Raw genomic sequence first — 22,220 nt, 5'->3', positions numbered from 1 at the left:
GAGGAGTTCAAGTATCACACGCTTGGACTATTTTCACATGGGTGCATCATCATTTCACACCTTATACACATTTTGGGCATTGACAAAGCATCTGTTGTCAGGTATTCAGTCATGGTAAAATAATCCTTTAAACACTATTGCAGGACCAGTGTGTCACTAGTGTGTCATGCTGAGTAGAGAGAAATTACGTCAGAGAGAGAACCAAATGGCCTACCCTCCATGAGAGCCCCTCCTCCACGGCTACGGACAGCGCCTCCGATGGGTTCTCGATCACCCGGCTCTTGTGTCCTGAGAAGTCCATGGCCACCAAGGAGTTCTCGGAGATACTTCTCTGGAAATATACGTTTGAGGTAGTATATATTATTACGAGTATACAGTGCAAGAGTTTTAAATACGTGTACAGACGGTGAGTGAAAGGTTTATAGGAGAAGCACATTCATGCTTTCTTTGTGTGGTATTGTGCTGCCATCTAGTGTCTGAGAAGTGTGACTTGAGTATAATTTCTAGATGATTCCGAGCAGAATGTGCTCAAGTGACTGGAGATTAGAGTGGATGTGAATAGAATGACACACGAGCACATAGCATTGACGGTAGTCCCTTAAACTCTCATAGTCACTGATTCTAAATAATCACACACAAAACATTTATTGTCAGGATTAGGATTGCTATGTTGTTGTTGCTTTGCTACGTTGTTGTTGCTTTGCTATGTTGTTGTTGCTTTGCTATGTTGTTGTTGCTTTGCTATGTTGTCGTCTTAGGTCTCTCTTTATGTAGTGTTGTCTCTCTTGTTGTAATGTGTGTTTTGTCCTATATTTATTTTAATCCCAGGCCCCCGTCCCCGCAGGAGGCCTTTTGCCTTTTGATAGGCCGTCATTGTAAATAAGAATTTGTTCTTAATTAACTGACTTACCTAGTTAAATATAAATGTAAAAAAATAAAACAAAACAATTTGTGAGAAACCATTAAAAAAAAAAAAAAAAAAAAAAAGCCACGATTTGCCTCTATCACTCACCTAACCTCAGGAAAGGGAAAGAGGGATACCTAGTCAGTTGTACAACTGAATGCATTCAACTGAAATGTGTCTGAATCAGAGGTGCGGGGGGGGGGGGGGCGGCTGCCATAATCGACATCCACATTTTCGGTGCCCGGGGAACAGTGGGTTTGTTGTAACGAAGTGACTAGTGTTTACTTTAAGGTAGAAACATTTTAATCCTTCTTAGAGACTCTTCTCCGGTCCATTCAGAAGATGTAAATATAATTCTGGAGTTCCTGGACAAAACTGTGCAAACAAACCGATTGCTCCTTTCCTTGACATGTCTCAATTTTCAGTTCGGTTTTCGTTAAGATCGAATTCTTTCTCCGGCAGTTCTAGTGGCGTGCTGTGCTCTAGGCCAGGGGTACTCAACTACTATTGGAGAAGGTCCAGTGACACAAATGTCCTAGGTGGCAAAGGTCCGGATGGATATCGTCCTTTATCAGCGCTGTGGTACAGCCGCAGTAACAAACATAGTCGTCTAAGACTTAGGAAACATGTTATATAAGATATACATTAAACCTGTGCAACATTGCGGCAACATTGCTGAAGAACAAAAAGTGGTTGCATAATTGTCTATGCAAAAAGTGCACTGTGAACCATTGTACATGGGCCTTGAATAAAAAACAAACAATAAAGCGCATGTTTTCTGGAGAACAAAGGAGAATTTAACAAAAATAATCATCTGAAAGCACATAATGTCTCTGTGGGCCGTGCAATATTCATGTAGAAGTCACTCTGGGCCTTGCCCTTGCATCAATGAGAGAAATTACACTTGGTCTCCTCACAATGTTTTGAACTTTGGCACAAAATGGTGTGAGAGCAACTCTTGAGACACTGGTGCCGTTGTTCATTGGTGAGCCTGGAGCGGTATTTGTTTTTAATAAAGTTCATTGTGGAGAAAGCTGATTCACAGCTGTATGTGGAGCCAAACATGGTCAGGATGTATAGTGCCAGTTTCTTGAGAACAGGGACATCAGCTGCAGGCACCATCTTTCCCCAGAAAGTAACAGGGTCACAGTCACCAGTCTGCTCCTTCAAAGACACATTTTCTTGCAGCTCAATCAACTCGATTTGCAGTGAGGCAACATCTACAAATCTGAAGATCTGTTTTGCATTTTCTGACAACTTTGTCACATTTGTGACCAAGAAGGGGTTCTGAATGAGCAGCAGCAGTTCCCTCCCAACAATGAAGTCATCAAAGCGAGCCTTGAATTATCCATCAGCTTCTGGATGAAATCAACATGGGTAGGGAACATCTTTGTCTCCCTGCGTTTGCACCAGAAGATCAGGGAAGTGGACAAGTTCTCCCTGGAGATCATTCTTGAAAAGCTTCAATGTGTTCTGGAAAGCCCGGACTGCTGTTATCATATCACACACTGTGTTGTGTCATCCCTGCAGCTTAACATTCAGTTGATTAAGGTGTGATGTAATGTCTGTCAAAAATGCAACTGTTCCCATCTTCTCCCAATCTTCCAAAAACTCCAAAAACTGAGTTGCCTTGTCACTCTTTTGCTCTGATAACAAAGCTTTGATTTCCTCCCGAATGGCCAAAAGCATCCAAAACCCTGCCTTTGCTGAGTCATCTGACATTGTTGTTCAGTCGTAAGTCAGCAAAAAGATCAGTTTCATCATCGTTGTCATGACCTCAGAATATTCTTTCCCCAGACTGGCACACAGAACAGATTGATGGATGATGCAGTGGTATGATGTCAGGTCAGGGTGGTCCTCCAGTCCCCTCCCTCTTCCTATCATGGATGGATCTGTGATGATGGAGACCACAGACCTCAGATCTCTCCTGCTTTTTGTCAGCATCCCTTTGATGGCCTCATGGGATATCCTCTCCCCGTGTGTGTGTGTGTGCTTCTAGATTTGTTAATGCCAACAGCTCCCCACAGAATTATACAATCTGACAAACACCAGAAGCTGGGCATTACCAGTGTCATCTGTTGATTCATCCATAGCTAATGGTATGCTTGGTGCATTCTGAATGGCCTCATCAAGTTGTGAAGTCAAATCTTCAGCTAATATTTCAGTTCTCCTCATTGCTGTGGAATCTGACAGTGGGATCTGTTTGATATTTTCTCTGAGCTCATAATTTTATTTTTTTAACCTTCGAGCAAGGTGTCAGCAGCTTCACACATGCATTATTTTACCATCTCAGCGTCTGAAATGTTGTTGTTGTTGTGTTTTCCCAAAACCGGGAATTGACAAGGACTAATATTGGAATTTTAGTTGGTTAATCTTATTTGTTCTCACCTCTATGTTCAGAGGATACGTTTGATCTAAATTACTATGCCTGGTGTCATAATGGCGCTTAACATTGGCACTTTTCAGGAGGGCTACGGACTCACTGCATATCAAGCACATTGGTTTTGTGCTCGTTGCGGGGAGAATAAATACATACTGTTCCGTCCACTTGTCTTTGATTATATGGTTTTCAGCGGCAGCTTTTTTTTTAACAAGCCATATGAACAAAGATACTGGTAACTAAGCTCCCATCTATGATATTAACAGTTGAGCCGCAGTAAAATCTTTAACATCTTTCTGCCTGCTTGTCCCGAGGTTCCGCAGAGGATATTTGGATTGATGTTATTGGGTAAGATGCGGCCTCTTGTATTTGCATATAATCACGCGATTGGATTAGACAGGGCACTTGTTGAGGTGGGCGTTGTTTTTGAGAGAAAGAGAGGATGCTGAGTTAGCAGTCGATATGCCCGGTAGATTTTTTAAATAGCTTTTAAAAATTATTGATTTACTTTATATAACAAATTGAGACGTTGTCCGGTCCGTATTGACACTTCACTGGGTCCGGAGACGGACTGCGAGCCGGCAGTTGAGTTTGGCTGCTCTAGGCTGTAGCGGCTGCACGGCAGGGTAAAGGAGATTAAGCAGCGCCATGACCCCTCTACAGTATATCCTGTACCCTAACCTAATATACTCCCCAAGCATGTTCCCAGAAGCTGGGTTAGTCTAGGTGTGCATCCCAAATGGCACCCTTTCCCCAATTATAGTGCACTACTTTTGACCACAAGTGCACTACTGTACATAGAGAATCAAGGTGCCATTTGAGATGCATCTTAGCCCTTCCCTTTGCAGCGCTGAGCTCAGGGTCCCAGACCCATGCCTGGACACTCTGTGCATTCCTCTGACAGCAAAGTAGAAGTGACGAGGTGTTAAGTCTGAGAGCAGCTGATCTCGGGTTATTTTTAGAGGAGCCAGGCTCCTCGAACATGTTCCAGTGCCCAAAATAGAACATGTGTTTACACATACAGAATACTGGAATTTGAGGGGGAAACGCTTTCATTTTAGACTATTCTAGAAGATCACTCCGGTATGAATACTAGACGGGTGTGTCCTGGGTTATGTGCTTTAAACGGTGTACCGGCACATTGGTATTTACACACCACTTACCATAGGTGAAGCTTTCTGTTTCTGGTGTGGTTGAATGAAGTTTTGGTACAGCTGCAACCCATACTGCAACACAAAACAGTAGGTGAGACCGTTGTTCAGTAAGCACCGATCAGACATGAGGCATGGATGGACGGCATACAGTAAGTAGTCAGTTGGGGGTCAGGAAAGACCACACTACTAGAGTTGTGCTGACTTTGGAGATCTGTAGACACTTGACAGAGGTTGCATCCCCAATCGCACCCTGTTCCCTACATAGTGCACCACTATGACCCCGGGTAAACGGTGGTGCACTATATAGGGAATAGGGTGTACATTTGGGACACAGCCAGACAGAGGATGTGATAAGGGGGCAGCATGGTGACTGTACCTTAAAGAGGCGCATGGCAGTGACCCAGCAGGTTCTGGTCTGCTCATCATCTGCACACAACAGCTTGAGGTCTCGGGGAGAGCCATGCTTAGTAGACTGGAGTGGAGTATCATCATGAAGAGAAAGCATGTGTTTATCAAACAGAACTCGGAAATGACTTTCCTTTCCTTAATTGCGCCTGATGGGATAAATAGAGTTCCATTGAATAACTTAACATTGTAAAACACCAAAGTATAGGTTTACAGATAGAAAATGCAAAAGTACCTTGACACAGAAGCCATAGTCCGTCGGCGCTCCGTGTATCTTTTTCGCCGATAGTAACGTGTAGACGTCGCCGTCACTGAACTCGGCAATAAACTGAAGATGCCTCGGTTCCTGTGAAGAGCGAACAAGAAACGTCTCAAATCTCCACATGCCTTTCAGTGTTCATTATTGTGTTTATGTCACATCACACCCCCCCATTGCAACCAGGGGTTCTTCTTGCATTCCACTGTAGAGTAGCCTCAAGTCCCATTACAAATCCAACTATGTGAGAGATCGGGGTAGAAATGTGAACAATGCAGGGGTGCCCAGTGTTGAGGACAGATGCTAAGCAAGTGCCCTGGTCCATGATGATCACAGACTAAAAGTGATCGTTGTTTTAGCTGCAGACTCCTTCGAGCTGAGAGGTGGGACAAGGTTGGCACACTTCAACATAGTCAAGCAAATAGTATTGCCCTATCCATTTACACTGTAGGTGTGGCTAATATGTATATTAGGTGTTAAAGATAGGACCAAATATGTGACAAAGTGATGATAAAGTGATAGTAGCTTTATTAATACTGTAAGCATACTGTCAGGGAACCAAAGGAAAGGAGCACAAAGCAAAACCATTGTTGAAACTATGTGACTGCGACACAACATTCTCACTTCCCTGTTGCACATATATATAATTGCTTAGAAATAGATTATTATTTATTTTATAACAGTCTTTTTTGCTAATCTTTATCAAGGTTGCCAATAATTATGGACTTGACTGTACCTATGCTTGACACTATGCAACAGGGAAGTGAGAATGTTTTTTGGGGGTTGAAATTATATATATATATAAAAAGAATTTCAACCCAAAATGTTTTTGCATACAATTTAGCTCAGTATTTGTATTATTTATTTTATATAGAGTATTTTTTGCCCATCTTTATCAAGGTTCGAATAATTATGGACTTGACTGCAGGTATAGTTGTCTGTGTATGTGTTGACTGACTGGCAATGTGTATGACACCAACCAAAATTGTAGCCAAAACCAATATAGTCTTGAGCATAAACCACATCATATCAAACTAAAGGAATTAAATTAAATCCAACTTCTGTTACTAATTGGATTGCCTATATTGGAGATTGCAAACCCGGGTCATTTTGTGCTTCTAGTCTAAAGAACAGCTCTTCTGTAGTTGGGAGAGGGGGAAGTGGTTGGCTTGGCACAGTGCTGTGCAGGTCTAAGATTCACCTGTCATCTGTGGGTGTTGAGGGCTTAGTCCTTGGCAGTGGCATGCCATCTGACCTGAGGGAAAGCGAGCTCAACCAGTTCCACAGAGCAGCCAGGGAACAATAGAGCTAGCTACTCCCCTACTGTACACCACACCGGCAAATTGACACAGGCTTCTCACATGAACCCATACAGCAGCAGGTAAAAAAACAGTTCTCTCCTTGAACATACTTGCTGTTGTTGCAAAAACACTACTTTTTAACCATTTTTTGAAGGAAATCTTTGTCATTCATATTGTAATTCATTAAAGGCCATGTTTCATTGAAGTCTGGAAAGACGCGACGACAGTTACTTTAACATTGAAACATTTATAGACTACACACTTCTAGAACATATGTTATTGACTGACCTTTGAGGTCCCCTTGTTGGAGAAGTAGAGACCTGACCGTCTCAAGACAAAGTAGAACTTTTTCCAAGACTTCCTGCCTTGTTCTTTGGCATGGAGGTACCCATGGATCTCTGGACAAGTGCTTGAGTTGAGAAATGTCTGTCGGACAGAAAGAAAAATAGTCCTTAAATAGTGTAGCAGCAACACTGAGGGACAGTTTCCCGGACACAGACTTTAAAGTGAAGCAACAAGTAGAATGTCGCTTAATAGATACCTGTATTAGCTGAGAATGGTTCATAATCCCATTGGTTTCACTTGATAAGGACACCATGTGATCTGGGAAAAAATCCTATCAATATGAAAAACATCAGTCATAACACACACACACACAGGCTCTTTACATGAGCTATCCATTACTGGTTCAGCTGAGTGCATTTAGAAAACAGGAGGTGTAATGTACTAATTAGTTCAAAATTGTTTTGCTAATCACACCCTGGTCTTACCAGCGGTTTATTGAAGAATTCATATTTGGCATAGTTCTTCCGAAAATATAGGCGACTGTCTGTGTCCATGCCCCAGCCGGACAGCACCTCCATCACAGATTCATGGTCTTCTATGGTTCTTTCTGGTCAAAACAAGAGATCGAAATGTCAACGTAGAGACCACAAAAGACACAAAAAAAAGAGGGAAAATGAGAAAGATAGTTAGTAAAATCTACAGTATCCAACAAAGTTCCTCATCACAATACCATATAGTCAAACATTAAGGTTTAGATTACAGTTCAGACGTTCAAACATATCGTGATCAAACAGTACACATAACAGTACACAATACAGTACACATAAGTGGTTATAGCTGTTCAGATTCATAACAGTAATATAAACTGGTCTAGTGCCCAGGGCCCACATACAGTACAATAAGGCCTGCGTCAGAGCAGGGCATGTGCTTTGCTACCTCTAAAACGGTGCAGATTGATTATTAACCCTTTAATTGGAGAAAGATTAATACACAGCTTTAAGGTGGGAGTTACAGTACGACTCCTGGCTCTGTGGGTATTATGATTTAGACGTATTATCGAACATTACTCAGATGAATATTAACTGTTACAATGGAAAGCAGTCGTCTGGACACTGGAACACTGCACAGCCGTTTGAGTCAAGGCAAGGTGGTGGTTATGCTGGTCAGGATGGTTTGTGCTGTTTGTACCGTTTCCAAACTTCTGCACTGTTCAAGTAAATGTGATTTTGTGAACAAAAAAATTGGGAAATTGTTAAAAGTCGTACTTGTGCATAGAGTTGTATGGTTTAACTTTGTAATCATTGTTTGTTGTTTGGCATAATGTGTCAGCAGCATTCTGTTACCGTGGAATTGCCCAGCAATGACCATCTTTAGTGGCCTATTTTTACAAATGTATTCATTAGGAATCACATTTCATGTCTGAAAAGCAGCATTTCATCTCATCACGAGCACCGCATTAAGTGCTGAGAGGCTTTACAAACAATATTACATTACAGTACCTGTCAAAAGTCAGGACACACCTTTATTGTGACTATTTTCTACATTGTAAAATAGTGAAGACATCAAAACTATGAAATAACACATATGGAATCATGTAGTAATCAAAAAAAATGTGTTAAACAAATCAAAATATATTTTAGATTTGTGATTCTGACTGATACTGTAATTTCAGCAGCACTTCATGACAAACTTAGTCAAAGCAGATGCACTTCAACTAAATTGTACAAGAGCAGCACAAGCTTTATTTGGCTTGAACAAGATTATGAGTGAATCAGGCCACATATCATTATAGGAGGTTCTAAGGGCTCTTAAAAAGGTTAAGAGGAACTGATGTGTGGGTGTCCCAAATGGAAACCTATGCCCTATATAGTACACTGCCTTTAACCAGAGACCTATGGGCCTTAGTCAAAAGTAGTGCACTATCAAGAGAATACGGTGCCATTTGGGACAGAGCCTGTATACGTCCTGTGTAGCTCCAGGATTGTGGGTTCAATTCCACGGGGGACCAGTACGGAGAAGAAGAAAAAAAGTATGAAAATGTATTCAGGCACTGCTTACTGTAAGTTGCTCTGGAATAGAGAGGACTAAAATGTATCTGCACAGAAGCACCGGAAAACAGTATGTGTCAGTATGATAACATGGAAAAACAGATGCTGAGGGATGTAGAATACTGGTTCCCAGGTTTTCCAGAAATCCCAGTTACTAGAATATTTCCAGAATTAAGAGTGAAAAAGCAGGACATCCAGGAATCACCCAACCTGGGAATTCTGGAACCCTAGTTCTTTACAATTTGACTTTCTTGGTCTCTTTATAATGCCAACACATAGTGCATTTGGGAAGTATTCAGACCCCTTGACCTTTTCCACATTTTGTTACGTTACAGCCTTCAATCTACACACAATACCCCATAAAGAAAAAGTAAAACAGGTTTACACATTTTTGCAAATGTACTATAAATTAAAAAAATAAAAATAAAATCAATATCACATTTACATAAGTATTCAAACCCGCTACTCTACTACGCCAGGTCACAGTTATAAATGAGAACTTGTTCTCAACTAGCCTACCTGGTTAAATAAAGGTGAAACAAAAAAATACATAATAATAAAAACTTTGTTGTTTTTAGCTGCACCTATGGCAGCTATTACAGCCTTGAGTCTTCTTGGGTATGACGCGACAAGCTTGGCACACCTGTATTTTGGGAATTTCCATGAATTATTCTCAGCAGATCCTCTCAAGCTCTGTCAGGTTGGATGGGGAGCGTCGCTGCACAGCTATTTTTAGGTCTCGCCAGAGATGTTCGACTGGGTTCAAGTCCGGGCTCTGGCTGGGCCACTCAAGAACGTTCAGAAACGACCCGAAGCCTGCGTTGTCTTGGCTGTGTGCTTAGGGTTGTTTTCCTGTTGGAAGGTGAACCTTCACCCCAGTCTGAGGTCCTGAGCGCTCTGGAGCAGGTTTTCATCAAGGACCTCTCCGTTAATCTTTCCCTCGATCCTGACTAGTCTCCCAGTCGCTGCTGCTGAAAAACATCCCCACAGCATTATGCTGCCACCACAGGGATGGTGCCAGGTTTCATCAGACCAGATAATCTTGTTTATTATGGTCTGAGAGTCCTTTAGGTGACTTTTTGACAAACTCCAAGCGGGCGGTCATGTGCCTTTTACTGAGGAGTGACTACCGTCTGGCAACTCTACCATTAAGGCCTGATTGGTGGAGTGCTGCAGAGATGGTTGTCCTTCTGGAAGGTTCCCCATCTCTACAGAGGAACTCTGGAGCTCGGTCAGAGTGACCATTGAATTCTTGGTCACCTCCCTGACCAAGGCCTTTCTCCCCCGATTGCTCAGTTTGGCTGGGCAGCCAACTCTAGGAAGAGTCTTGGTGGTTCCAAACTTCTTCCATTTAAGAATTATGGAGGCCATTGTGTTCTTGGGGGCCTTCAAATGCTGCAGAATGTTTTTGGTACCCTTCCCCAGATCTGTGCCTCAACAGAATCCTGTCTCGGAGTTCTATGGGCAATTCCTTTGACCTCATGGCTTGGTTGTTGCTCTGACATGCAGTGTCTGTGAGACCTTATATACACAGGTGTGTGCTTTTTCAATTGAATTTCTGACAGGTGGACTCCAGTTGTAGAAACATCTCAAGAATGATCAATGGAAATAGGGTGCACCTGAGCTCAGTTGAGTCTCATAGCAAAAGGTCTGAGTACTTATGTAAATAAGACATACATTTTTTAATACATTGGCCCCAAAAAAATCTAAAAACCTGTTTTCGCTTTGTTATTATAGGGTATTGTGTGTAGATTGATGAGAATTTAAATGTAATCAATTTTAGAATAAGGCTGTAATGTAACAAAATGTAGAAATAGGGGATGGGTCGGAATACTTTCAGAATGCAATGATTCATCATCAGGGAAAAAAAAAATAGACTCTACAAGAATAGAAGAGAAGCCACATTTAGCTGACATTGACACATTTCCAAAGTACTACAATAACTTTGACTGGTTAATTTAGGTTTTCATTCATCTAGAATTACCAGATGTTCCCGTAACGACATATACTGGGTAGTGGAATTATTCATTTCTCAATTATCATTCATCTCAAAAAAATACATGTGTATTCCAAATTAAAAGCAGAAGAGAAGAGACTCAGAGGAACAAACTTTAAGACAACTTTACTAAACTGGTTGAATGAGAACAGCACATTTCCAGCTAAATCAATGCTTAAATACTCTGCTAAATAATGAACAGAACAGATGGGTAAGTTATGCAATCTAAGTGTGAAGAATGCTGCTGAGAAATGGTTAGATGATAGAAGACGAGTCACTTTTGCTGCACAATTCAGTGTTTGCTGACCAACTAGTGGTACCAAAGAGCAGAATCACACTGGTGTGCCACAGAAAGAGTAACGTTTTTTTTGTCAACAATCTACACGTGTCTCTGCAATATCGAAGTGTTTAAATATATATATATAATATATATTAGAAATTAAATAACTTCGATATAGTCGTGGCATAAGTACTCAGCTCCATGAGTCAACACATGTTAGAAACACATTGGACAACAACTACAGCTGTAGATCTTCTTGGTTAAAATCTGTAAGAGCTTTGCATACCTGGACTGTGCAATAATTGCCCATTATTCTTTTCTGAATTCTTCAAGCTCTGTCAAGATGTTGGGGATTATGGCTAGACAGCCATAGATTTTCCAGCAGATTTAAGTCAAAACTGGGTCACTTTATTTTAAGATATTTATATATATATATTAGTAACTAATTAGTAGTTTATAAGTGTGTGTATAAGCAGCGAAGAAGGTATTTATTCTGTGTTATTAGTCATGTATTAGGCCTTAAGTATTTTCTTATTCAAATGTTATAAGTCTAATTACTGGTCAATCATTGATAACTTCATTGTTAGCCATAATAAATACACAATAGTCATTAATTAAGAGCAAGTTACACAAGAAACAGGCTTTTAGTAATCCGTCTCAATATGGGACTGATAAAGTCATAGCACTGTACCTTAAAATGTGCTCCCTGCTCTGAATTGTGGCCACATTTTTACATGAAAAATCTTCTTTACAGAAATGACCTCGTTGGACAGAAAGGGGCACACATACCAACATAATGTATATGCCATACAGAAAACATTCCAGTCAACATGATGTAAACAACAAAACATGCATATATTTGAGTGTTGGCTGTTTGGCGAATATTAAGTATTATGAAACGCAAAGGAGCACACCTCCCCACACCCATGAGCAACACCATATATTGTTGGCCTGAAACTGAGAATTTGTGTAGTTTCATTAGATAAGAAATTGATTCATATTAATGCCACACATTCAAGGTTGGGATTCAATCTGATCACACAATGTTGACAATGCGCCTTTTAAAGGGATAGTTAAGAGATTTTGGCAATGAAGCCCTTTATCTACTCCCCCAGAGTCCGATGAACACAGGGGTTGGAACCAAAATTGTTTTCCAATCATTTCATTCTGAACATAACCATTATTTTTTGTTCCGTTCCACTGTTTCGACAAGCAAAACAATGTTCTGAAAAGGTTCGAACTCAAAAAAAGTGAAGGTTTATATTGTTCTTTTCTGTTCCTTTTTTAACCTGTGAAATCAATTATTAGATTATTATTATTTTTTTACAGTGAGCTCATTAAATGACTTCACCAATCAGTGCGGATAGAGCAAGCAAGCTAGTTGTTTACATGCATAATGAACAAACAAGTGTAGCCTGTGGCGCAAGATGCGACTGACATTTTGCTGGTGGGGAGAGAGCGAGAGAGGGTTGAGGAGAAGGCTTGAAGCACTGGGCATATTGCTATGACATCCATTATCTGAATTAGGTCCACATAATTAAACCTAGGAGGAGTGGCTTCTATGAAGGAACTTTGAATGTCCTTTAAGCTAGCAAGCTAACAAACTTGAGCTAGCTAGATAACAAGCTTGTGTGTGCAGAGCGGCACCAGAATTGAAAACACCTTCGCTTTTTGTAGTTAATAAATCCAACGTGAAACTTGATAACTAGGACTATATTATTACTTAACTAGCATTGAAAAAGTTAATCCATTCTTCTCTAGCTAATAGACCCAGTGGGTCTTGCGACGGGTATACAGAGCTGACCAGTTTACAGAGTAGTATAGGGTGCAGTGATGTGTCTATAAGGAACAGTGGTGGCAAATCTGATCGCTGAATGGTAAAGACCATCTAGCCGCTCCAGAGCACCCTTACCTGCCAATCTATAAATTACATCTCCGTTTAAAAGTTTTAATTTCATATTTTACCCCCCTTTTTTGTGGTATCCAATTGTTATTAGTTATCTTTTCTCATTGCTACAACTCCCGTACGGGCTCGGGAGAGAAAAGGTCGAAAGACATGCGTCCCCCGAAACACAACCCAACCAAGCATCAAACCGGAAGCCAGCCGCACCAATGTGTCGGAGGAAACACAGTGCACCTGGCGACCTGGTTAGCGTGCACTGCACCCGGGAGGCTTATCTCCGTAGTCTTTATGTAGGCCGTAATTGTAAATAAGAATTTGTTCTTAACTGACTTGCCTAGTTAAATAAAGGTTAAATCAAATAAATAAGTCTAGCATGGGTAGGATGGTCATCTAAAAATCAGGGTTAGTTTGGTAGCCGGGGACGAAAGAGGAGCGATTATGATAGAGGAAACCAAGTCCAAATTTAACTTTAGCCTGCAGCTTTGGTAAGTGCTGAGAGAAGGACAGTGTACCATCTAGCCATACTCCCAAGTACTTGTATGAGGTGACTACCTCAAGCTCTAAAACCCTCAGATGTAGTAATCACACCTGTGGGGAGAGGGGCATTCTTCTAACCAAACCACATGACCTTTGTTTTGGAGGTGTTCAGAACAAAGTTAAGGGCAGAGAAAGCAGTTAGCAAACCAGGCCAAAGACCCCTCAGACACACCAATACACCTTAGCCGGCCCACAAGAATGGAATGGTCTACCGTATCAAAAGCTTTGGTCAAGTCAATAAAAATAGCAGCACAACATTGCTTAGAATCAAGGGCAATGGTGACATAATTTAGGGTTGCAGTGACACATTCATAACCTGAGCGAAAACCAGATTGCATACCCAAGAGAATACTATAGACGTCAAGAAAGCCAGTCAGTTGATTATTGACAAGTTATTCCAACACATTTGATAAACAGGGCAAAATAGAAGTTGGCCTATAACAGTTAGGATCAGCTTGTTTTCCCCCTTTAGATAAAGGACACACCGTGGCTGCCGTCCAAGCAATGGGAACCTCCCCAGAGAGGAGAGAAAGGTTAAAAAGGTCAGAAATAGGTCAGATGATAGCAGCAGGAACCTTAACGGTCTAAACCATCTGAACCCTCAGCAGCCTCCACTGCCCTGAACCAGTTTCAACCCCTGGTGTACAGTATGAAGGCAGTTAGCTTTAGTAACTAGCATTAGCACAGTGACTGGAAGTCTCCAGGAACGGCTAGCATTAAATTACCTGTAAAAGTAAAGCATGCTGTAATGCACGATCAGATTGAATCCCAGCACAAGTCAACGTTTTACGTAAATAATTAGTCACCAAACATCCATAGATACACTTGCCACGAGTGCTAATATTATTGTAATTCTGATTTTAAAAAAGACACACTATGCACAATGGAAGTTTAGATGCTAATTGTTTATGTGAAATGTTTCACTTGATTTGTTGGCTATATGACATAATTTATGTGGGGAGGTGTGCCTCTTCTGTCCCAAAACAATGCTGAAACTAAAAATGTGGCCACACTTCAGAATAGGGAACACATTGTAAGGTACTATGTATGTCCTTATTAGTCCCATATTGAGACAGCTTACTAAGAGTATGTTTCTGGTGTAACGTGCTATTAATTAACAACTAACATGTCTTTATTATGGCTAACAATTAAGTTATTAATGATTGACCAGTAATATATGCCTTGTGTTTGAATAAGAAAATACTTACGGTATAATACATGAGTAATAACAAGGAAAGACCTTATTAGTTGCTTACATACACAATTATAAACTACCAGTGTCACATGTGTAACTTCAAATAAAGTGTTACCCAAAATGGTAACTTGGCCTCTTAGGAACAGTCACTGTCTTCTTGGTAAGCAACTTCAGTGTTGATTTGGCCTTGTGTTGTAGATTATTGTCCTGCTGAAAGGGGAACTCCTCTTCCAGTCTCTGGTGTAAAGCAGACAAGCAGGTTTTCCTCTAAGATTTTGCATGTGCTTAGCTCCATCCTGTTTCATTTTATCCTGAAAAACTCCCCAGTATTTGCTGATGTCAAGCATACCCATACCATGATGCAGCCACCACCATGCTTGAAAATCAAGAGGCAGTTACTCAGTGATGTGTTGTGTTGGATTTGCCCCAAACATTCAGCTCTGCATTTTGGTCAAAAAAAGTGTATTCCTTTGCTGTACTTTTCTTCTTCTTCAGTATTACTTGAGTGCCTTTTTGAATACAAGATGCATGTTCTCTATATTTTGTATTATTCTTTTCACTCTGTCATTTAGGTCACTACAATGTTGTTAATCCATCCTCAGTTTTCTATCATCACAGACATTGTAGCGGTTTTAAAATCACCAGTGGCCTCATGGTGACATCCCTGAGTAGTTTCATTCCTGTCCTGCAGCTCAGTTCAGAAGGACGACTGTATCTGTGATGTGTCTGGGTGGTTTCATTTATAAAATCGACAGCATAATTGTTAACTTGACCATGCTTAAAGAGATATTCAATGTCTGATTTGTTCTTGCTAGCCATGTATCTATCACTGCTCTTCTTTATGAGGTTTTCAAAAAGCTCCCTGGTCTTTGTAGCTGAATCGGTGCTCGAAATTCAATACTTGACGGAGGGATCTTACAGATGTTGTATAAATGGGGGACAGGGATGGTCATTAAAAAAAAAAAAAAAAAAAAAACTGTCAACCCCTATTATTTCACACAGAGTGAGTCCATGTAACTTGTGTGATTTTTCTAAGGCCACATTTTCCTCCTGAACTAATTTAGGTTTGCCTAAATACTTACGCCACGACAATATTTTAGTCGTTGCACAAACAAGCTTCCACCTTGACATAAGAGTATTTTGTGTAGATTGTTGACAAAACATGACCATTACATGCATTTGAATCCCACTTTGTAACACAATAACATGTCAAGAAATCAAAGGGGTCTGAATACTTTTGCAAGGCACTGCAATCAGGTATAACGTATTTTTATATGTGGAGGAAGGTGTCGATTAGATACTTGGAAAACCGACGTGACTTTCTTAATTGCCTCTGATGGGTTAAATAAAAGATGTACTGCATTGACGTTTTTACCTATGCCTGGATGAGAGAGCTGCTCAAACAGAGTCCAGCTGTGGTCGTCAATGCAATGATTCTTCATGACAAACAACTGGCAGATGTCCCGGGCTGTGATGTCAGTGGGAACCTCTACTGCTCGACTGGTATTGTCCTCATTATACACTTTGATTACCTGCAGTGGAAAAAAAACACACAAAAAAACACATTGACACGAACTACATCTTGTATGATATAAAATATATACATTAAATATATACATACATACATACCATTTACATATATCAAATGCACATCGAAACATTACAAATTACCAACAAGGCAAGAAATAAGGATAGGGAGGCGTAATTTCAAATGCATGGGATTTTTTAAATGTTTTCCAAGCCACACAACAGCACCAAATTCTCCCAAAAGTTGGTGAATGTGTCCATAACAGAGTACTGAACTACTGCTCCAATTATCTCTCTTCTTTTTCCATTCACAACAGTTATGTTACTGTTCTGCATTAAAAATAGCACAGAGAAACTCAAAACACCAAATAAGTTACTAACAAATCCATCTAACATCACAACTTACCCCTCTGTTGGGAGACAAGCAAACGTGTGAATTTGAGCCAACTCTGCAGCCTATGTAAGGCTGAGTGCAAAGCATTGTAAACCAGGCTTTTAGTGAGGAACATGGAAACATGCACCAGACAGGCAGACAGCGCAGAGCTGAGCAGAACAAAAAAAAGCAGAGCAGCGAGTCAGTGTCAGCTGGGAAGCGAAAAGCAGAGCTCTCCCTCGCTCTCTTTACTGCAGTGGAGCTGAAATGAGCTAATTAGAAAGAGCTGCCTCTGATCACAGCGTTTTCCTGACTCCACAGATATATGTCACCGAGGCTCTGGCCCAATCACCTGCCACCTTTTCCTCAAGTAAAAAGAGACCAGGATCAGCCTGCTCTGCTCCACACACCCCAGGAGGAGGAGGAGGAAGAGGAGGAGAAAAGAGTCACAAGGCTCGCCCCCCCCCCTCCCTATTCACACAGCCATGGCAAGTCGAGTTCTTAGCATAAAGCCCTGCATGAGCTCAAAAGCAATTACAAAAGGTGCTAGTTAAATGTAATGCTAGTTGGGTCAACTCTGTCTAAAGTGGACAGGGGTGGGCGGGGAGCGGGGGAGGGAGAGAGGCACAGTAAAGATCAGCTGGCTGCCTCTGTGTGCTTGGGTCTTGGTTTAAGGCGGATCGGTTGGGCAGGACGCTCCAGCCCTCTTTTGTGGAGAGAAAGGAGGTCACAGTGCTCCAGCAGCGCTGGGGTTAGTGCCCTTAAGGAGCCCGCAGCGAATCACAACCTTCAGCTATGACATCACCCCACAATGAAGTAGACGATCTAGTGATTAAATCAGTCGGTGCCGAGATTTACAAGACAAAAAAATACAACTAAAAAGGATTTCCCTTTGTAGGTACCTAACAAAAGCTAAAAGGGACTGCATTACTGGGATTACTTTAACAGCCAATGTCCCCTTAGTGGGTGGCCTGTACAGTACAGACAGACAAGCTAATGAGACACTGTAATCATCTTGTACATTGCAGCAACTCTTAGGTCACTCACATTAGAAAGCTGAGGACAGTAATAATCAAAAAGCCCAGTGTACTTACTGTACTGTACACACCATTACAATGCTTGAAATGCATTTCCAGTGGTAGAAATGACAACAGGAAAAAGAGATGAAGAGTGTGAAGGAGCCTCTAAAAAAATCAGGCTGTGGAAATAGCATCTAGGCAGGATTCCAGTTGTGTCCCTCTGTGGAAGTCACTTCCTGAGAATTTGCCAAATCAAATCCCTAAAAAAAGTTTGTGTTTCATGAGTAACAGGGCAGGGTTTGTCAGGGGGTGATGAAGCTTTAAGTGCATTACTCCAGCTGTGACGGCCATGCAATTTTGGCTGATGGTTATTGGTCAGCCAAATGCCCGCAGTCACCATTATAACCATTAGAATATTTAAAAAAATGATAAAATAAATATCATCTCCTACGCTCCTGACGGCATGTGCTGCCATAGAAATAGCCTAGACAACCAACGGCTCGTTTTCTACAACACCTTGCTCATTTCAGCGAGGAGCGACAAAGTTTCACTGCGTTAAGAGTCCAGGTTACCGCAGAAACTGACTTAACCGCACAAATGCCGGGACTTCTAATTATTTTAAAGGTTATGGAGGTTATTTTACTTTCATGAAAGTCTTCATCCATAACTGTCGGTTACACGGTAATTGTGCCAGCCCTATCCTCAACACAAATACACTGGAATGAAACGCTCTTACACACTAGGTTTAACATTTTTGTGCCAAGAGGATATTTTAATACATTGAAGCCCTTTATAAATGAACTGTGCTGACAGAACATTTTGTGTTCATTTAAAGTTAAATTGTTTTATTAGAACGCTACACATGCATTATAAATGACTGTAGTGTTACGCATACTGCATGCACGACTCGGTCTCTGTATACCTAACAAGAGAAACAATATGGCCTGTATGTCCTTATACTTGGGGTGATCTGCGGAGCTCCATATAGACTGCATATCTCTTTAATGAATATCAATGTCTACCATCCTTTAGAGAGCGTTGGGCAAATATTTGATGAGGTACTTAAAAATAAAAAGACATTCAACACTCCGCAACAAAATCCTCTGGTTCGGTCCTCATTCGGTGAGCTACTCTCTTAATTGGAGATACAAGGTCACAGACCGCAAAAGTTCACAACTCGCTAACAGCAAAAATAAAGTGCTTAGTTCAATCTAACGAATCCTTCAACAGTCTGAACCCACACTAGCCTAAGACTACTCCTATATGGGTTTGATCATCGCATGTTGGACGTTTCAACTAGGGTTGAAGTGACTAGCTACAGTATCCATGATAAAGCACTTGTTCCAGGGAGTAAAATGAACGGCGAGGCCAGATAAAATGCTGCTGTGAACGGCTACTTTCTGTGTCAACGAGCACAAAGAGGTGCATTCATCAGGTAGCCATGCTGCTCCATGTGCAGACCTACACTTGGTTTTATTTCGACAGACCACAACGCCAACTCCCAAACTCACCCCTCTAAAGTGTCATACTGCTAATATTCAGGTAGTTACTGCGGTTGCTTTACAAAACCTTCACTAGAAAGATTGATAAAGTCCGCTATTTTCTACACCGACTTTATGACAACTTAAGTCCTTCGTATTCGTGTCGTTATATCCAAAAGATAACACCTAAATGTTACAAAAAAAGAGGATTGAATATATAAGGGCTGCTTAATGCATCAGTTGAAGTGAAAAATAGTGCAGAGTGCAATCACAGTGATTCTGGAACTGTGCAACTAAATACCAAAGTGCATTTCGGTCCAAAGTAAATGTGAAGTGTGCCCATGATTGACTTCAGATAATTACAGTCGTTCTGGAACCGAGGAAGCTTAAAACAATGACATACCCTGTGCAGGGGCTGACAGGGAAAAGGGAAATAAGATAGGAGTTGGGCAACAGTGACAACGATAATGGTGATGACAGAGCTAAGCAGTACTATATGCAACCCAAATTCTACTCCCAGCCTTCCGTCGACAGCCGCGTTGGAGGACATTCAAAATGTACAGAACTCCGGGAAGAAAGGAACATGATGTGCCGAGTCTCAATGGTCTTCTATTGAGAAAGGAAAGACATTTGCGATGGCCTAAATATAGCGTCGTTAAGCAAAGCATAGACCATTCTATAAGTCCTCTTTATCTCAAGGACAAGATTGCAGACACCGGTTTACCAATTAGTGTGTACTGGTTTTTACCTTGAACTCCACTCCCACAGCTCGATTCAGTGTGTATCCACTGTACATCCACAGTGCCCTTCACTACGGCAAAGCCCTGGATGAGCTCAGTTAACCAGGCTACTCCTTCACAAGCTTCAACTGCCTGTCTGTCTGGACACAGCAGGTCAAGCTGCTACTCAAGGGCCTCTTTGCCCTACTGCTCGTTTTGAGGCATTTAGGTTCAACATTGTGCAGCCGTCTATTCTGTTTCTGCCACGTAATGCCAAACCTCTCATTTCATGGGTCTGGTTAATGCTTAATTTATTTCAACAATAAATCTTCAGGTACTCAGGACACCAAACCAAGAATATGTTGAAAGACCATAAATAATGCTAGGGCAGACCTTTTACCCATTTAACAGTGGTGCTGCTCAAGAGTGGTTCAATAGGCAACAGGCTCACATAGAACCTTGAAATGGCTCACTCTAGTGTCATTTTTGTCACACAGGTTTATAGACAATTATAGACACATATCTCAAGCTGTCAGATGTTTTGCATTCCAAATCACTTGTTGGTTCATCCATCGTGAAGAGTGATATCGTCACAATTTGGTAGTCTGAGTTCATTGTGCCTTTCGAAAACAAAATACGTGGACACAATTGTGTTTTAATGTCAACCATCGTTTTGGAATAAGTGCTCGGACTGCAACATTTCATCACATTACTTTGCCGCTACTATAAAACCCGCTAGATCGACAGAAGCTTCTGGTGCAAAATGTAGGCCAGCTAGTAAAACACAAAAACCCACAAACAGAGAAGGCTACTGTAGCTAACCTCGAGAGACGAATGGGCCCTCTAATGACAACCATCTACTGTACTTCAGCAATAAAAGGGGACTATGTACTGAAGATAAATACATGAATTGAATGTAAAGAAAACTTTCCTTTCCTGATAAGGAAAGTGACAGAAAAAGACTGAAGCACATTCCAAAGGATCAAGTCCAAACTACCGGATATCTGGATCTGAAGGTACCTTTTCTTTCTCCTAGTCAAACTGGTTCAGAAATGCCGACGACTTAACAGATTTCCCCACACACATCGTTTTTTCACTCCTAGGCTTAGTTGAATCGAAGTGTTACTATTTAACACGGGACACAATGAGGATAGTTCAAGAAAGCAGAAGTCATGCACATGGCGGCAAAGAGAGGAAGGTACAGGCTCATTTCCTACCCGCTTCTGAAGACAAAGTGGAGTAATGGCAGGCAAGGTGACTCTCCTCGTATTGAAATTCATGTTTCGTTCTTCAGTACACAACTACTAAGGTGAAATGTATCCATATATCTTAATTGTAAATACTGATATTCTATTAATTATTTTTTAGAAAAACCAAACAATAATCACAATGTTAATATCTAAATATTCAGAAGCCTCGACTGAAAGTGATTCTACTGTATGCTATAGAATGCACTTTGCACAGTATATCTCTACAGTGAGATCGTGCACACTGAATGTGTGAGACAGAGACAGAAGTCATCTCTGAACAATAAACTCCTCCTTTGTCCTTGGAAAACTAAAAAACGTCCCCCCCTCTCTCTCTCTCTCTCTCTCTCTCTCTCAAAGAAAGCCACTTTATCAAGCCACAAACAGCTCGATAAAAATAGTTCCAAGGAGGACTATAGTTACAATGCAGAAGGTCAGAGAAAGCGAAAATGACTTTATATATCAGGTTTAAAAATGGTACACAAAAGTTAATAGGTGTACTGTATCATCTATAGTAATGTAGTTGCTCAATTCTTGCAGCTCAGGGACTGTATTTCCATAAATGCAACATGAGGTTTATTTTGTTGTTGTTGTCGAAAATGAAAACTTTGAGGGTAATCAATGGCCAGTTCTTTAGTAGCATTGGCACCTCTTTCTTCTTTACCATAATAATATATGTTGGCATAGTCAATGATATATCATTGTACTACAAATGGTGTAGAAATGTGAGCAACTTTAAAATAATGTACATTTGCAAATACGTCCACACTATTACCCATCAAATCGCATTTGAAAGACATTTCCATATTTAATTTCGTATCGAAAAAAAAAAAAAATAAGTGCAAATATAGGGAATGGATAATAGCATATGGCTGATATAATATCTATACAACACTACAGCAAGGAAAAGCTGTGCATGAAACACATCTCAGCAGGCAAGTAGAGGGGATTGGGGGAGAGGAGGTGGTTGGCAGGCTGTGAATTGGGGGGGGGGGGGGGTTCAAAATAGATCTGTACCAAGTTCTTCCCACAGCCACAATTGCCACAATTCATTATCCACATCTGTTTTACTGTAAGGATGAACAAAGAAGTCTTTATGAAGTAGGAGCAGGCTGCCACAGTCTGCATTCGAGTTAATGATGTAATAATTAAAGGCACTCAATGGTCTGATAAAGAGTTACACAGTGTCAGTAATGCTGACAAAGTCCTA

At 40.9% G+C, this 22,220-nt stretch overlaps 1 protein-coding gene across 7 annotated transcripts in view; it reads right to left on the bottom strand.

Moving 5' to 3' along the window:
- Positions 1-22,220, bottom strand: part of LOC135519607 (growth factor receptor-bound protein 14-like) — a 39,782-nt gene that overhangs the window by 4,997 nt on the left and 12,565 nt on the right. For 4 of the 7 annotated variants that reach the window (XM_064944841.1, XM_064944846.1, XM_064944847.1 and 1 more), the window contains 8 exons: positions 16,020-16,176; positions 7,171-7,292; positions 6,942-7,016; positions 6,689-6,826; positions 5,079-5,189; positions 4,815-4,910; positions 4,448-4,510; positions 215-331 (listed from right to left, as the gene is read on the bottom strand). In XM_064944841.1, the coding sequence (XP_064800913.1) occupies positions 215-331; positions 4,448-4,510; positions 4,815-4,910; positions 5,079-5,189; positions 6,689-6,826; positions 6,942-7,016; positions 7,171-7,292; positions 16,020-16,176 (879 nt within the window). Of the gene's footprint in view, positions 1-214; positions 332-4,447; positions 4,511-4,814; positions 4,911-5,078; positions 5,190-6,688; positions 6,827-6,941; positions 7,017-7,170; positions 7,293-16,019; positions 16,177-16,577; positions 16,925-19,792; positions 20,039-20,980; positions 21,243-22,220 lie in introns of those variants that run through there. The other 3 variants (XM_064944843.1, XM_064944844.1, XM_064944842.1) reach the window with 3 other exon arrangements.

Source organism: Oncorhynchus masou, chromosome 29, assembly GCF_036934945.1.
Source record: "Oncorhynchus masou masou isolate Uvic2021 chromosome 29, UVic_Omas_1.1, whole genome shotgun sequence".
In the NCBI taxonomy this organism is placed as follows: domain Eukaryota; kingdom Metazoa; phylum Chordata; class Actinopteri; order Salmoniformes; family Salmonidae; genus Oncorhynchus; species Oncorhynchus masou.
The sequence above is the reverse complement of the archived record's forward strand: the minus strand, read 5'-3'. Positions and strand labels throughout refer to the sequence as shown.